Below are 19,003 nucleotides of genomic sequence, written 5' to 3' on the forward strand. Positions count from 1 at the left end.
ATATAATAATTGAGTCCGGACCAATGAGAGTCCACAGTAGAACTGATCCTTCAGACATGTGATGCGAAGGCAGTAGCAGGGGCGGGGTGAGGGCGCTCTGACCCACCATGTGACATGGAAGGCCTGCCTACAGCCATGCTTGTTGCAGGCCATGCAGGCTCCTGTAGCTGCTTTGCTCTCGCGACCCTGCTCCTCACAGATGTAGCACGTCTGAAACGCACAAAACACAAACATAGCACGCTCACACCCAGAAGACAGGGCCACCGAGACCGCGGCTGGTACGGCGTACACAGCATGGTGGCGCAGAGCTCGGTTTGGATCTTTGGAAGTCCATACCTGGATTACCAGGAAGGGAAACAGCAGGCTGTTTGAACTGAGATCACAGTGAAGATGCAATTAACCGCCAGCTGAAACCATCTCAGCCCAGACTGGCCACCACCACCTTCTGTCCAAGGCACGTCAACACCACACAATTATGGTTTTCAAACGCAGTAAATTAGGCGTCAGGGCACAAAAGCTACACAGCCTCATTCCACTGGCGGAGACAAACTAGATGCCATCTCGACTCTGCACAATTCCATAGTACTTACCTACTCACCTCATTTCTGCACACAAACCTCGACTCAGAACATTTCTACGGTACTCACCTCTACTCAGCACATTTCTACACATTTCTTCCAGGTAAACCAAACCAATAAGCTGTGAGCTAGTTCAACAATTTGCTCAACCTAGTTTAATATCCTAGTTCGTCCTAGTTTGGTTTCCGTAAATTTAACTGGGTCAATATTGAGTATTAATACACTGAGCATTTTGGGTTTTAAAGATTCTCCATCAGATGCACCCTACAAAAATCTTTACCTTGTTGTAGCGTTCGTGCGGGACAGACTGCAGCACGATGGGCTCCATGGTGGACACGTTGGCGAACTCCACCTCAGGGATGTAGAGGGCACACACCACATGGGCCCAGCCTAAAAACAGAGGAAGAGGAGACAGCTTGGCACTGGCACTTGACACCCAACCTCCCCTGTGCCACAGTAAAGCAGCAGTAACAACAGTACCACTAGTACTAGTTCTTATATGGCACAGTGTTGTTAAAACACTGAGTTAAACACTCAGTTAAACACTCAGTTAAAACACTGAATGCAGGTCAGTATACTGGCTTTCCCATTAATAAGCAGCATTAACTGCAATAAATAACACTCAACTTTATGCAGTGATCAAATTAGAATGTTTCATGCTTAGAAAACTCAGTTTTGACAGCAAACAAAAATAAATACATGCATACACATGAACAAATACACAGACACACACAAAAACAGGTGACATGTAAACGTTAGTGACTATTGCAGCTGTAGTGAATTTTAGAAGCTGGGTTACCAGGCTGTTTCTTTAAGAGGGCAAGGTAATGAGAGGAGTCACACACAGGGGTGCAGACAGCGCACGCATGCGCACACACACACACACACACACACACACACACACACACACACACACACACACACACACACACACACACACGCACCATACAAACCACAGACAGTACAGTACAGAACAGACAGCGCACACACCACCGCACAGACACCGCAAACAGCACATAAACCACAGACAGTACAGCACAGACACCAGACACCACAAATAGCACTGCACAGACACTGCTTGCAGCCCAGACCACACAGAGCAGACAACGCAGTACAGCACAGACACCACAGCACAGCTCCCAGCTCCATCAGGGGAAGAATAATCAGCGCTGTTCTGCATCAAGATTCCATAATGAAGCCTAAACACACGTGTTGTTTCGGTGGCAACTTATACTGCAAGCCAATAGCAGTATTAAATTAGGCCTCTCCATGTGCATGTACTTCACTGCAATTACCAAGACACACACAAATACATACATATGCATGCATGCATGCATGCACACACACTTCGACAATAGTACATTTTCAGTCAATCCATTTGTCAATAAATGTGCACTATATAAAGAAAGCCATTTTTGATGTATGCGCATGCTAAACCATTAAAATGGATCATTACCAACGTCTGTTTTCAGCCTACTTTCAAACCCCTTTAAATAACGCAGTAGAGAAGCGGTACCCAGGATTCCGGTGTTTACACCGACGTTTTAGACCACAGAAGGGAGCTGAAACACTTCACCACACACACACTTCAAGATTTCTCCACTAACTACACTATTCAAAGAAAACACTTCTAGATTTTTACTTCTTTTATCCATTAGGCACAACAGAAGTTTAACAACTTATGTTTAATTAATGCAGCCTGTTACTTAGCCAAGCAAACACACTTAATTTCTTATAACGTAAAGTCTATAAAGGGATGCAAGAATTTCATGTGAGCTAAATTAATAATTCAATAAATATTTAGTTCCTTGTACTCTGCAAGACTCTTGCATCCATTTAATTCTATTAATTAGTACGGCAATAAGCCAGAAAAGTCTCGTTTTGGTGAATCTCGCTTAATTGGTCAACTGAAGACAATGCTTTTGACAAGCCGTTTAGCTCAGAGTTCACCAGACAGCCCGAGGAGAATGTGAGAGGGCTTATCCAAGCAGCTCTAGACCAGATGCATGCAAGTCCCCCCACCCCCCCACAGGAAAACTGTTAAACAAGCAGAGAAATCAACATGGTCTCATAGATACAAACAACACAAACGCACAACGTCACCATTCAGAACAAAGACTCAGGAAACAGAACAGAAAAAGCCTCAAAGGAAATCTGGAAATAAAGGGAAAGGTGAAGGTGAACAAAAAAAGATAGAAAGGAGGAAAACAAGTGACCCAGACTGTCTAGATTCACCTCCTGAGAAACATGACTGACATGAGGAGAACTTCTGCAAAGGGTTTCACTGTGGCTAAAAATGCAGCAAACACAAGGCATGCATTCACACTAAAGACCGTTCACACTAAAGAAGATATGGAAATATTTTCCTGCCCAAATCGGGCTTTGGAAAAAGCATAAAATGTCTGAGGCAGATTTACGGGGCTCCTAATAGACATTACTGTTGCACGGCCCGTGTGGTTATGGGTACTCCACAGTGGGTAGGTTATCACAAACTTACATGGCTTAAATTATTATAATCTCATTATATCTCAAGTGCTACATGTAGAAAACCTAATAAAATTCATTAAAAACCTAATGGGGAAGAAAACAACAAAAATTCCCAAAACAACATTTTGCGAACCCTTATACCAAATGATTATTGGGTGTTTCGGCTGGACCAACACAGCCACAGGGTGACTGATTTTGAGTAAAGTTTAGCTTACTGGTGACACTCAAAGCATGTATGAGAATAAGGAGAAATATGAAATAAGAGAAGAAATTATCCTACAAACCAGCAAATGCCTGCAGTGCAGTTAGCCCAGTCATGTGAAAGCACAACAGCCCTAAACTTAAAAGTGAACCCATGAACTGTCTTTGACTTCTGTGCAACAGGGACGGCGGTGAGTGGGTGGTGGTGTTTTGAAGTCCCTCCAAGAATCTAGCAGAAGCCTATAAAACAGGGCAATAAAAATCCCGAGCACACCCCAAAGAACTTCTCACCCTTTACCACACAAAGCTGGCACAATATACGCAAAAGGCAAAAAATAAAAAATAAAACACACACACACACACACACACACACACACACACACACACACACACACACACACACACACACACACACACACAGCAAAACCTGCAAGAAGTTTATGATGATGTTGGGATATATTTTGGGAACCAGCCCATTTTGGGGACTGGTGGACGTATAACGGTGAAAACTGCAGGCTGTTTTGACCCCAAAGAGGCACACCGCGTGCTTATGTTTATCTTTTCACTGCAGCTCCAGTGATGTCATTAGGGATTCATCTTGTGTTCACATGGAGCGGAATGACCAAGACCTGCAGCCGAAGGACCTGCCGTTTCCCTCCGGGCCGTTTAACGGCTCTCCGTGCTACAAAGCCAGCAGCACCCTGCAGCTGTGCGTTCTCTCGGCTGTTTACAGTCTCTGGGCTGCCCGTGCCGTGACCCCGTGCTGGGGAGGAGACGCCGTGACCCCGCCAAGACCGCCCCGTCATAAAGCAGAGGTGAGCGAGCAGAGATAAACACACATGTTCACTCCTCCCGTCTTTACACAGATAAAGAAGCGGTGGCTAATCGTACTGTGCATGTGGGGCGGCACAATCCAAGTCAATAAAGTTGTTGTTTGGAGGCATTTGAGCTGGTTCATCCCAGGAAGAGATACAGCAGTATTAGTGCAAAAGGTACTTAGCAAATCATAACTAAAATGACAAGTTTCATCGTTAAAATAACCAGAATTTCCCATTCAAATCTCATATAACCTGGTCTTGTTTATTTAGTAAGTGATGTATGATGGACAGCACAACACAGCACGAACTAGAGAGGGCACTGATCCAATACCACACATCAGAATCGGGTCAATATCAGCAAAAAATGCTGGACCGGATATTCAGGAGGAAAAGTGTAAAGGAAACTGATCCTATACTGTCACAAAGCCTGCAAAATCCATGCGCACACACACACATACGTGTGAAATGACTCGCATTGCCATCATGTAGTTTTGATACCTCAGTGACGGTGAACATGTTTGCTGTCTTCTAGTGAGAGTATTTAAACTAGACAAACTAGCATCTTAGCACTGTTCAATGACAGTGTTTTTTTTTTATCCATTAAAAAAAAAGGTGGGGAGGGTAAATAAAGAAATAAATAACAAATTACTGAACAAGTACAGCATTCCCCTCCTTTACATTCATGAAGTTAATTACTCTGTGGCTTTAGTAGATTCAACATGAAAAAGCAGAAAACCTGCGGAGTTCACCGTCTGCCCTCTGAGATCTTAAGGTGGACTGGAAAATTTGAATAAGAAGCTGGAGAATAAGCTAAATGAAGATAACTACATCCACAGACTACATCCTTCTTTCACACAGAATAACAATCTTGTAATTGCTATCAGATTACATTTCTATTGGTTTTAGGCAGAGCTTGAGTGAACAGAGACTGTAATACAGGTAGCCCCACTGTCCGCAGAACATCAATTTACTGCTGAAATTTACAAGACGGCAATATTAAGTTGATGTGGAATTACAGTTGCATTCAGTAATGAAAAAAATGTCGATGAACTATAGTGTAAATTTCAGGAGTCAGTGCTATATAGCGCAGAGGGAGGGAGAGAGAGTGTGTATGCCTCTCTCTCTCTAGGGAACCAAGCAGGTGATGACCAAGGCAATAAATATCTAAGAGAGATGCTGTATGAAAAAGGAAAAACAATAATTTAATTTAGTCTTACAAAAATTAATTCTCTCTATTTTTAAATTAATTTTATTTAAATTTGTCATAGCCGTGCAAGATAAGTAAAAAATATAGCAAATACAATGCATCTCAGAAAAAAAATAAATTTCCCCAACAATCCAAGTTTCATCCAGACAACTCAATCACAGGTCATCTCCAGTATCAACTTTGTTTGTGACCATTTGGACACACACCTAATGAGACCTTTATAAATACAATTCTACCGTACACACTCCAGCAGAAGCCATCTTAAAGACGGCTCCATCAGATCTGCTGCGAAGATCTCACACACAACTTCGCTTTGCAGTTTAAAGAGTGATGCAAAAACTGGGGAAGTTGGCCGGGCTCAGCGTCCTTCAAAACTCTGCGAATTCTGCGGGCTAAACACGGCTGCATAAAGCAGCAGACAGGTAAAGATGAACGGATAAAAACGCAACAAACATGACCAAGGAAGATTCTCGACATCACAAACTGACATCGCATGGACACGTTTGAAACTGCTACGTGGTACAAAACACTCGCATGTAAACAGAGAAGGAGCCTTACCTCCATTGTCGGTCCTTTTCAAAGCTCCATCTTTGTGGGGACACAGCTCACATCTCTGCAGAGAGAGGAGACGCACACCAAGCGTTACTCCAAGACAGGCAGCAGGAGAGTCACACACACATGCAGCGTTTACACTGGACCACACACCAAGAGCACAGAGCCTCACCCCCCGAGCTGGAGTCACCAACGCTGCGCTCAGTTCACACCTTTGGTGTTCAGAAGGGTTATGGTGTGGATACATTTACTGGGGAGTGTCGGCATTGACTGGGGCACACGAACATTGACTAGGGAGCCCGGAGGTTCAATGTCTGTGTGCGCCAGAAAACGGAATATTTCACCATCCAGTTGACATAGTAATTCAGTATAACACTTTAAAGCTGTAAAAAAGTAAGCAGCTTTTTTTTTAAAGATTGGATACACATGTCCAGGAAAAAAAAAAACTAGACTTCCAAGATGGTGATAAAGCACACGTGAATTAGAAACAGCCAGAGCAGCTAATGTTTCTGTTGAGTTCCCAGTTCACAATACTTATCTAGAAAACGTAAAACACTACATTTAAGACCTTTCCTCTTCACTTAACATGTCCTTCATTGATCATCAGGGGCTTGCCCGAGTTCTTCCTGGATTTAGGTAACAGCAGCCACACAGATCAAAAAACAAACCAAATTAGAAAAAAAATTAAGAAATTCACATTTATTTCACACCTGATAAACTGTAAGGAATCTGGATTAGATTAGGTCAGTATTAGCAGGCAGAGACCATCTCTCTAAACCCTGTGTCTTTCCTCACAGGAAGAACAAGCTGCACATGGTACGCTGCCTGGTTTTGGTGAAAATCCAGAATCTACCTCAAAACTGCCTGTTCACCACTGACTAGTATAATGGGTTTCCTCTCCTGCTGACCCATAACGTTTGCGATCCAAACGGCCTCCTCAGCCCGTTGCGCATGTCTGTTACATGCCACAGCAGTCAGTAAGGAAACCCCAGCAGCCAGTAAGCCTCCTTATGCTCTTTCTGCGCTGAACTAAGCCCCTCGCCCCATCACACCACTTCTTAGAGAACATCGCCATACTGCTGAACTGGCCGATAAATATGTACTATAGTAACCAATTCACTAAGGATCCTCTATCGATGCCTCACCTTTGTGACTTTTTCCAAATGTTTTCGGAAAACACTACAGTTCTGCTAAACTGCGGTACGCTGGAGAGCGGTGGAAGGCTGCTGTCTGTATCTGAACAGCCCCACACATTCCTGCACATGAACACACGAAGCTTCTACATACCACGAGAATATTGTGAGTGCTTAGGCTTGTCACTAACTGGTCGGAGTGAGTGAACTTTCCACTTTAACGACCAATATCTGCCAAAAGACCCCATAATCCCTTCATTCTGCAGGATCTGAGAATGATGCATTGTAAACAGATACTCGATGCAAATTAGCCTTTGATTTAAGACACTCCTGTTCTCTGAACAGTAATCATGAACTGCTAGTCTGGCAAAGCTGCACTTGGCGTGATTATTGCCTCGTAATCAAACGACGTGCAGACGTCTTATACATTTCTGCCGCTGAAATGGCCATACTGGTTTCCGGCCATACTGACCAGACGGACACAAGCGTGCGGCTCTGATCACACCGACTCAGCTCAACTCCTGTTTAAACATCACTTTTTGGGTATATCCAACCTTCCACACAGAAGTCCAAAAAGGGTGTATTGTCGTCGTATACAACTTTATAAAAGGTTTAAGGTCAGAGCTGGCTCTTTCAAATAACTTAAAATATAATGCTAGAGGAGAATGCCTACTTTTGTAAACAACATACATGTGCATTGTTTTTTTTTTTTTTACTTTAAATCTGCAAGCCAAGAAGTTTACACAAACTGAAAAGGGTTTAAGGTTTTTGGTTTTTTTGGTCTTTCCAAAACTCCAAACGCCATTCTTCATTTATTGTAATTCTAGATCACTGCCTTGCTGACAACTACACCAATATTGTCCAGTACCACTCTGCTATCAAAAACCAAAGCCACGGCAGTACACATATGGAGACTTTCAGAAAGACTGACTTCTGTTTTTTGTTTGCTGTCCCAGACGGAAAAGTTCAGCAAACTTACTCAAGATGATTTAAAGCTGATAACAGCCTGTGGCATTAGGAATGACTTCTGCTGTTTTGGCTCAGTATTCTACCACACTGGAGCGGAAATTAAACGTAAAGATGCAGACAGCTTTAACGTGAGGATATACATATCCATTTGGGGAGAACCATGTATGAAACATCATCAGTAACATCATCGATTCTCCCGAGACGTCTCGCTGGCCTTGTTTTCGAAAAAAAAATGAAGGAGCGTGAAACTGCTCAGTGCCAGCTGAGCAGATCTTGTTCAAAGCTTTTCTGGGACATACGAAAAACAACCAGAACTGACATCTCAAACAGGATTTTATGCTTATCTGCTTCGTGCCAAAATATTACGAGGCCATATGCCACAAGCAAGTTTTCAGTGGATACAATACATTGTTAATCGTTATTGCCATACTGGCCTCTGTAGTACTGACACAGCTCACAATATGATCACCACATACATCCTGTTACATCTGATAAATGTAATGTGTGTCTCTGTAGCACAGATGAGCTGCATCACCTAACTGCTGACAGTTGTGATGGTGGTGCAAAATCATTAATGTCCCAAGCTGCCTGAGGTCACCTCTGGACCTGCCTAGCTCAAGTTGAGTGCTGACGGTAACGCGGCACACCAGCTCTGGAGCCTCCTGCTCCTGAAGCTTAGGGCAGGCATGATGGCAGGTATTTCACCCTCACCCCACCGTGTTGGTGATTAAACCTATATGACCATCTTCAGTGTCCTTATATCCAAAACCTGTCTAACAGCCATACACGTTCAACATGGTCAAGCACTTGTCCACATCTTTGTCAGGCATTTATTACTGCGCATTATCTTCTCTCATGGATCCTTGGTATCAACTGTTTCAAGTACTTCTACCGTGTCCTTCTGAGCCAATCTTCTGTCAAGGTTTCCTCCTCTGACCACTAGAGGGAGCTGGACCATTCCACTGTCACCTTTGGCTTCCTCGTTAGGGATCTACACTACACCTGGATTGCTTAGTCTGCTTTGTGATGATGTCTGTTTTAGAATTGGGTTCCAGACCATGTTAAAAGAGGCAAAGTCCACGCCAAAATATTAACCAATCCAGTTCGAGACAAGACCAGGACCAATTGGTGGCGGCAGCGGGGGGTCAGCAGTATCAATCCAAGATGAGAGACCAAGACCACTCGGGGAGGGGTCCAAGATGAGGCCAAGACCCCAACACACATGCCTGAGTTTGAGACTAGAGTATAAATGCAAGTTAACTTAAAGACCAGGGATGTTGTTGATTTCTTTTAATTTATTGTTTTCCCACAGACAGGCAGTGTATAAACGCCATACAAGGTCAAAATTAACTTTTGCATTAGCCAGAAGGTTTTTGAGCAGATATTAACCATAGTTATCAGAATGCACAATGCTTACCAAAAATTAGCTTGTTATATTTTAATAATTTGGTCCTACAATAAAAATTGCTGACACTGACAGATTAATGGACTTTTGTGGCAAACTAGTGAAACCCCAGCTCTACTGTCATCATACCCTTTTTGTAAATGGGAATCCTCAACAGGACACTGCAGGCTAGAAACGGGCAACTTGCAAGAGTGCAGGTAATAGATGCAGTAAAGGAGTGAGGGTTATACATATGCCATGTAGTAAGATCAATCGCATTTTAAGAATTTTATGGCTGTGGCAATAGATTATTTTAGTAATCGAGCATTCTATAAACTAGGAAAAAACTAAGTAAGTTGGGCTTTCCCCCAACCTTTACAGTGCACTGAGTGGGCCTCAACATTTGTGTGAAGGCAGAAAGAGTTTTTGAAAACAGTAGCTAAATTTCTCAACACAGAGCACTTTATTGCTTCCTCAGTAAAAGAGATTCCCTAGTATATAAGTTCATTCATTCAATTCATTCATTTGGTCGTTTAAAATACCACTGTAGGTAGTGTAACTTACTCCAGTCCATTTACTACAACACCTAGTACATAGACCCAAAAATAAAAAATTCAACATCTCTGCTAATAAACATTAGGAGAAATCAGTCCGGTACATCTCAACAATCTTATGTAGTTAGCGAACTAGCTACTCTGCCAGCTAACCTTCCATAAAATAGCATTGGCACGCTGCTGCGGGAACCTCTCCTGTCCCGCGCACGGTGGTACAGACGGCTCGAGCTCGGGAGAGGTTCGATGTCTCAGCGAGGCTTTTTAAGAAATCATTTTCATCGTCAGCAGGACCTGCGCAACCTCACTGCTATGAAGATGCGGGACTCTGGGATCTTATTCACAGCCTCTTCTGTTGCTTGCTAATGATTCGAGAAAATGCACAAAAATACTTCAAAAAAAGTAACTTTTGGCTTCTTCATATCCTCCCACCCTTCTAGAGTAGAAGTAATAGAATATCACCTTGTTTGAATGTTGTTTCTTGTTTTGCTCCCACATTTTTGGTTGTTAGTGAGCCTAGTATTTAGCTACTGAATGTGCTTTCGGCTTGAAGGTGGTTTTGCATCTATTTCGCGCAAGGCCCAATGAAGGTGTACGAATATCATGGATGTTGACGCTTAGATGTGAAGAATTTTCATTGATGATTTTTAATAAGTTACTTGAGTTTCTCGAGAAATTGTTTCAGCCCTAATGAATTTGTGACTACAGTATGGAAGTGTTCTGATGAAGGGTTAATGTGAAGTTTAATTTTAAATTAATGTGCCAAATATTTAATGGATAAAACGCATAAACTACTTAATAAAATGTGCATTGTGTCCTAGGCAGTTACAGCCATAATCACTGCAACAACAAGTTTCATCAGCCCTGTCATTTTCTGTCAATCGATCAGATATTCTCTGATCTTGGCTGGTCTAAGGAAAAAATTTCGTGTAAAAATTTGAAGAAAAATTCACCTAAATGCAAGATGTTTAATATGTACTTTCGAGACTGGTCTCAAGTAATGCAATTCTTTGTCTGTTACAAAAAAGAGCTAGACAAATAAAAGTGATGTCATATGGAATATGTAAATTTATTGCATGATTTGAGCATCATTGCCAGCTTTAGTTGTTTGGGGTGTGTGCTCTTTCAATGTTTTGATGCATCTCAGCCTTCATGTGATCAAAACAACTTAATTCATTTTAGTCGAAGTAACACCAAATCTTCAACCATAACACATTAGGTATTTAACAGGGTCTCATAAGTATACTGCTACCCAGATCACAATACAGTATTTAAGCATATCATATAGCCCTAGCTTTCAGGTGTATAGATCCTCCAGTCTAGTCTAATCTGTTCAGTCTTTCAGTGCACAAAGTAAATTCATACAGCTTTGATCAGACAATTTAATTATCTATGTTAAGGGAATAAACAGTCAGACGTGCTGTTTATTAAGCAAATTAGTTTGACTGGAACCAACCCAATGAGTTAGCACATAACATAACATGAGCATGTGAACACTTCATACTATAAACAGAACACAGCTAACCATACAGATGGTCTATAATGGGCAGAACTTACCACCCTGGCAGCTCTTTCCTGAGATTCACATTTTCTGCAGAACCAGGGACCAGTAGGGACTTGGACAATTCCATAGCAGGCTATAGGGAAGAAAAGTAAGAGACTCAGTGTTACCTGAAGAGACACGCAGACCTGTACATAGGCATGCAAGCAGTACTGAATGGATAAGACATGTGCTTGTTGCTTTTAACTAATCTACAATTAATATTTAATCATACAACTTGTCAGTCAGCCCTACGCTCAGCTTTTTTCAATGTACACATCGCTCCCTCACAATTGTGAGTCACAATTAGCCAAAAGTGCATTATGCATACAACTGCCAAGACTATATAAGAAGTGTCGTGGTCTATTTATACTAAGAACTGATGTGATGGAATAGTGATAGTTAGGAGAGATCTCTCTCCAGTGTGGTGTACTGTACTGAAGACAAATCGATATCTGGGCAAGGGGTACATCAACTGAAGAAAATGCTAAGAGTTGTTGACGCAAAAACAAAAAGGCTAAAAGACTTAGCTAGGCCACTTGGTTATTATATCCAATTATACCCTGAAAGAAAAAATGTTGGTTCAGAACATGAATCATAAGCCGCCTATGAAATTAACTTTCTCTCACCCTTCAACCCGCTCAGGAGATACAGAATGTGACAGGAAATGCTGAACCAGGTGAGCTTAAGGTCAATAAAGCAGCAGTGCAGCTCTCAGTACAACAAAATAATCCTACAAGCGTTTAGTGAGTTATCCATCCAGAGTGTCTGACCCAGTGACACTGCTAAAGGCTCACACGCCTCAGAAACAGCAAACATGTCTGACTAGGTAGCTACAGCTGACAGTCTACCACGAACATCTCAGCACAGCAAGCCACACTTGTGTACACATAACAGGAAACACAGCTGGTTACTGCGACGAGAAAATGGCTTATACGCGGTTATCAAATCCGCTCAGTTCAACACAACATCCTGTCGGCCTAACAACCGAGCTGAGCTGAGCTGAGCTAAGATAGGCTAGGCTACGAGGAAAAGGAAACGCCACCGCGTAGTGACGCGAGTTTAAGCAGCTAGCTCGCCGATGTTAGACGATGACAATTATGTAGCCAGCTCACTTTAGCCAGCTAAATGATCAACTCTGGTTAGCGGATTACTAGCTAGCGAGCTAAAAATCTAGTCCGGTAAAATGTGTCCAGTAAAGCGGGCGCCTGGCTAGCTTTTTCTCCAGGTGGTCGGGACACCTAGCCAGCTAGCCTAGCTAACCAGCTAGGCTAACTAGCTAACCAGCTAACCCCTTAGCACGTCCGTCTTCACCACAACACCCTTCGCAGCGCCATCGGCTTTGACCCGTTTTCTTTTCAAACGCTCGCCGCGGTGGATTACCTTGATGCACGGCGACATTGCAGCCGTGCCCGTCGCAGTACACCAGCGGGTTCTCGGCCCAGCCTCTCTCATCGGAGCAGACACAGCAGCCCCCGATCATCTCCTTCATAGTACCCCTGCAGTAGTCGTCTTCGTCGGCCACAAACGCCTCGCCGGACACCATCTACACACGGCCGCACACAGGACAGGGCAGGCGGCCGAGCGCTTAGGGAGACGCGTCGCGTAGTCTCACGGATGTCTAAGTCCCGTTGCGGGGAAAAGCCATATTTGACCGTGTTTACATCGGAGAGGGTGGTTTTGTTCAACACACACAAACCCCAGCGCTCGAGAAGTGCGAGCACGTGGGCGCATGCGCTGACAAAGCAAAGCGGAAAGAACCGACTGGGCTCCAATGAGGCCTCTAAAGAGTATTTACGAAGAGTATTTACCAAGCTAAGAGACAGAATTTGAAGGATCATGTGGGAAATACGTTGGTAACGAACTCATAAATCTCGCAATATTTCAGTTTCGAGTTCCAAAAACAGGATTTCTTAGCAAGGCAGGTATACTTACGGTAGTTTACAATCGCATGTAATCTGTAGTTATTCTGTGTATAGACAATATATATTCTATAATGAGCAGATAGCGCATATATGTATAGTTAATATATTTGTTTATATTGCCCTGTGTGTTTGTTGTACGGCATATTGTATATTAATTTGTATGTTATTTGCATATGGGCGCTGTCTTGTCTTGTTGTCCTGTAGACGTATTACTTATTCCTGCTGTATACTCATATAGGGATGGAATGAAAAAACAGGGAAGTCTTGAATTGAAGACTAATTTACATTATTAAAATGTATATTCAGAATAGTGAATCAGAAGAAATAAAGGCTAAAAGATAAGATACAACAGTATGACATGAAGGAAACAGCGCACACACACTTTAAACTGCATCCTTATTCTTTTTAATAAGACTTTATCTTTTTCAATGTTAATGAAGCTAGGCATTTGTTAAAAGCCACGATCATTAGATCATTAAAGCGCCAGACTCTAGCTGGGTTATGGTCAACAGCAAGACCAATGATAAAGCAGGATACATACTATGAGGCTTAATATAGCATTCATAGTGAAAATTATGAAATGTGGTTAAGAAATACCTAGTCGACATTAGACATCAGGATGAGACAGAGGGCAGAGGGTTGGGGTGGAGGAGTCGCTGCTCTAAAACAACATTTGCTTTTTATGTCTGCTTTCTGCTCTTAGCTAGAGAGTCTGTGAAGAAGGTGAAATTGCCTCTTTTCTTCTTATAATGGTGGGCTATTTTTGTGTCTGCGACTGCATGCTGCAAAAAATAAGTTTATTTTTTTCATTTCTTTTTGTGTATGTTTTGTATTGTGCATCAGTTTCTAACTCAGTTTCAGAGGTTTTACACACACACACACACACACACACACACACACACACACACACACACACACACACACACATATATACATATATATATATATATATATATATATATATATATATATATATATATATATATATATATATATAATGACCTGTGAATAAGTGTTTGATAAAAAGGTACAGGTTCGGTGGAGGTTGATAGTTTCAAATTCTTGCTTGTTGCCCATTCCGTATACCATTTTGAATACCATTTGCAGATTCCATTACTCGTGTCTTGTTACTATTGCACAGGTTATAACCCTGATCAAAGGATGGTCTAAGGTTGTTGCTACATTAGGTCTGACAACAAAATGACTCAAACCAGTAACCATGCTACATATGCAATGTTCAATTTCAACTTAAAAAGCAAATTTAAAGAAATGTCAAATATCATTTGCATGAATTGTATGTGCATTTGTTTGTGTGTGTGTGTGTGTGTGTGTGTGTGTGTGTGTGTGTGAGTGAGGGAGGGAGGGAGAGAGAGAGTAGTGGTGGTTTGTTTGAACTGTTGTTGGAATAATGAATCTAAAATAGTCAGTGAGCTAAATATGCAAGGTCCTTGGCCCAGGTGGGCTTTCTGTATAGGACAGAAGCAACTGAATCTGGCTAATCATAAACCAGTGCATTAGTGATGTGTCAGAAAGCAGACATAAAGATTAAAGAACTGATTGTTTGTTCATTAATTTTATTGCCCAAGTTCTCTAAAGATGGAAGGACACCAAAACAAGCAGCCCAGTGAATTTAGTGTATCCTAGGAGACATCATTTACAGTTCTTCTCTTTCTGCTTGATGCTCTCATGACAAATTTGAAATTCTTCAGTACACTATTACAGAAATATATGCTACATATTCAGCAGCTATTAACAATAAATTATTCTCATCTCACCTGAAGCCAAATACAGGAGGTTATATTTACTTGTCATGTTGAATGTTCCAGGCTATGCTTAAGAAACTTAAAACTAACACTTCAGCCAACCAATTCAAATTAATTTTAATTTGTCTATATGAAAGTAGCCTAGACAACAGAGGGAGCATGCAAATATTACATGGGTTTACATTTAATTTATTCACAGACAATGGACAGTAATTCAGGCCCAGCTCTACCCATTTAAAGGGTTTTTAAAATATTTAAAAATAAAACCCTGAGAACCCTACAGGATTTGGTGTATATTCATAAATTAAATTTAATTAAATTTGACTTTACTGTATATTTTACATAAGTGCAAATGATTTTTTTTTTAAATGCTATGTTGTGGCTCCAAACCGCAACTAATAGTTTGTACTGATACATTTTGTTGTCTTTTTTGTAGTTGGAGTAAGCTCTTAACATTCTGTTTGGATGCATACTGCTGTTCTTGCAAATTATGGTTTATTTCAGTTTTATAGGCTAACCTCGAACCTTGCGACAAGTATGACAATATATGAACCTACGTGTATTCGGGCAGGGATGTAGTACACTTCATATGTGATTAATATCATGTACAGAAAAAAGCAACATCTTTATTAGGCCCCACTGTTCACACCGGACAGTGAAATATTTGCAATGTTCAAGCCGCGTGACAAAGCGGCTATAAAATCACCTCTATCTTCTTTAACAGAATTCTAATATGATGGAAACTGCTGCGCTGATATCCGTGATATTTCCGTGGCAGGTTTTTTTTTTAACCTTGCTTCATACTGTGGGTTAAATCTAATGCAAATGGTCCTAAATTAGTTTGAGTCTTGTATTGATAATTTGGGCTGCAGTGCAGAGTCCTACTACACGCGCAGGGAGGGGTTAAAGGGAAGTTTGCCTATGGCACGAGCTCGCTTTTTACGCAAAGGCTTGTGGGTAGCGTGGGGGCTACCCCCCCCCCCCACGAGCAGCCACGACATGGTGGGGTGAAAGGTCACTACAGCCCACCCCCAACCAGCGCGCGGACACGGTTCGGGTTGCAAGTAATAACGCGCTCGTGTGGGTTTTCATTCTGGGAAAGGAAACTGACTTTAATGATGCAGCCTCCTTAGCGTTGTAGCCTAATTTATCATTAAAAAAAGAGTTTCTCTGCTTGCTTCCACTTGTTTATACAATATAAAATACATACAATTAGGAAGAAAATAAGGAAAAAGAAGAATGAGTTTAATGAGTGAACGGTCACTTGGTTTATATGTGCATCAAGTTGTAACTTAGGGCATGGGGGTTAAACCAAAAGCCTTATCCATTATCGTAAATTATTTTCGTGAAAAACAATATTTATTTTCCACTTTTAGGGTTAGTACTTACTCAAGATATATTTATTCACCTTCATTGGACTTTCATAATCTGTTTCATCTACTCAAATAAAGTTTTCAGCATCCCTCACTTTGAGTTGGCTACTGTCCTTTACTCGCGCCTGTCTCTTTTAAATATCCACGATAATAACTTCCTTTATAGTTTCAATCTGTCAGTATAAAATCAAGCAGTTAAACATTTTTGCAAAATTGACTGTTGATACGTCCAGTGTCATGCCAAATCCACGCAGGCTAAACGCATTGAACGCGTTGTCTTTAAAATGCATGAGAAAACTCTGGAGGAAGCACGAGGGGAAACGTGCTCTTTGTTCTGCTATTGTTTCCGAAACGCGCGTGGAACAAGCGAGATCTTACCTTACTCGCGCTAATATGAGATTCTTCCTCCTCAAACTTTGTGCTCACGGTCCTTTCGAGAAAACAAAAAAGAAACATGCGTACGTCTGACAACATTCAAATCTAAGTATTTAATGAAAAGTGAATAAAGCTTCTTTATTTTTCATTTGACGAGCGACGTATTTCCCGTGCTGTTAGAGACTCCGAGCGCGTCGCTGAGAGCACGCGGACCCCCGCTCAGCGAGTCGGTCCCGTCTCGAGCTCCAAGGCCAGTCCTAATTTTACTGCAGCAAGATTCAAGACGAGAGCTGAACTTGTGCCTACTCCAAAAATGGGATAATATTAAACATTTATCTTGGTTTAACTTGATGGAAAATTTCACAAGTAAAAATCTTTTATAGCCCCGTCACGTGGGCGATAAATCAAAAGCCTGAAGGTAAATATCCTAATGTAAAAGATACATTATCCTGTGGATTTTATCTAAACTCAGCACATACTTCTAGAGTGAACAACTAATACTGCACTGATTGTTTGAGAATCACTACAAAAACAAACCAGTTTGTTTATATTGTTGTTTGTTGTCACCATCACGAAAGTGATTAATAATACACGTCAGTAAAAAACGGCATGGGGATAAAAATCATAGCACAGCCGAATCTACGGTAGGGGCGAGGATCAATCGTTATCACATGTCATAACAGAGGGGCTATTCAAAGAGCTTTGACGACTGAAATGCAAAGATTCGGTGGATGTGTTGCTTTATAAAGAGGTCCTACAGAATGATAAAGGCCTATAGGGGAGGGTTTTTTGAGCCTGCAGACTGGATGAATCTAGACATCAGCGCTTTACAGAAAGGTCGTTTTGAAAACGTTCCACTTGTTTGATATAAAAATAGGCCTACACAAGTGTGCATCTTTTTCTAATAGCAAAACAAACCATGCGCGCGCACGTGCACAGCCCCCCCCCCCCCACACACACACACACACACACAAATGCCGGCACCAGGCGCACTAGGTCTATTCGGTAATGTGTATCAAAGTGACACTTGGGACGCTTAGCATTATGTAGAATAGCCTGTTCATCAGAATCTGACCTTGATTGCGTTCATCAGTCGTGTATTCCAACAAAAAATTCAGAAACGATAAACCTAATAATTCAGAGGAAAGATGAACAATTGCCTTTATGGCACTCAATGGATAAATGATCAAACCGGATTTTTCTTATTTTACAACACTTTCGGTTCATATACGATGTAAAGACCTAATGATTTATCATTTATTGTTATGCGCAACGCGTTTTGTCCAACCAGCTCTGTCTGTCTTGCTTCTATAGAGTGTGAGCCGCAGCATACAGCATACAGTATAGCTTCCTAAAGAACAGAGCGAGGGAGTTTTAAGAACAGGCCAACCTGCATTATATGACGGGAAACATCGTCCTTTTCCCCATGCAAGTGTGTTTAAACCAGAACAAGTTTGCTTCTGCTGCTTCAGTCGCTGTGCGTATTTAATAAGATGCGCGCTCACCTATTCGAAATGAACGATTAGCGCTAACTACACTGGAGATCTAAATATAGTCGTCGCCATTATGTATAAACCAAGGACATATATCTAAAAGATATGTAGTATAATCCAGCCTCAGATCCGGTTATTTTAATGAGTAATAGGCCTTTAATGGTTACGCGAACAGATCAATTAATTAGGCTGATTAATTAATTAATTGCTGATGTAAATCATAGAGTATAAGTAATGCGATTCCCAACTCAAAAAATTCCACTTTTAACGTAATATTTGTAGACTATGAGAGTACTAGATTCTACTAGCAACGACAACAGCAATAACAACAATGAAAACAACAACAACAGTAATCAGAATAATATAAAATGTAGAGGCGGTAGTAGCCTGCTTTTGCGTCTTTGTAAGTTGCACTGAAACCAGCACTGTCTGAAAGCGGGTGTCTAAAAAAGAACGGTGCAAACAAGCTACTGAGATTGTTGTATTCATTTCAGGGCCCAAGTGAGGACAAAATGCAGAAGGTTAAAGAATTCCTTTCTTTTTAAGCCATCAAAAAGGTGGCAGGTAATTTGCATTGAAATGTTAGCGATGGTTTGAAATTGATTATGGTAATTAACAAACAATTTCCATTAAGTGTCCCACAAAGCACATGCT

At 41.4% G+C, this 19,003-nt stretch overlaps 1 protein-coding gene across 9 annotated transcripts in view; it reads right to left on the minus strand.

Annotated features, from left to right (window-relative positions):
• The window catches only part of mllt10 (MLLT10 histone lysine methyltransferase DOT1L cofactor), a 40,239-nt gene extending 27,049 nt beyond the window's left edge, over positions 1 to 13,190 (minus strand). For all 9 annotated transcript variants that reach the window (XM_035525853.2, XM_081721358.1, XM_081721340.1 and 6 more), the window contains exons 1-5: positions 12,804 to 13,190; positions 11,438 to 11,517; positions 5,850 to 5,904; positions 859 to 968; positions 107 to 210 (exon numbers count right to left, since the gene is read on the minus strand). In XM_035525853.2, the coding sequence (XP_035381746.2) occupies positions 107 to 210; positions 859 to 968; positions 5,850 to 5,904; positions 11,438 to 11,517; positions 12,804 to 12,966 (512 nt within the window). In that variant the 5' untranslated portion in view covers positions 12,967 to 13,190. The remainder of the gene's footprint in view (positions 1 to 106; positions 211 to 858; positions 969 to 5,849; positions 5,905 to 11,437; positions 11,518 to 12,803) is intronic.
• Between the last annotated feature and the right edge of the window lie 5,813 nt (positions 13,191 to 19,003).

This window comes from Electrophorus electricus, chromosome 1, assembly GCF_041902795.1.
Source record: "Electrophorus electricus isolate QZ-2024a chromosome 1, ASM4190279v1, whole genome shotgun sequence".
NCBI classification, from domain to species: Eukaryota; Metazoa; Chordata; class Actinopteri; order Gymnotiformes; family Gymnotidae; genus Electrophorus; species Electrophorus electricus.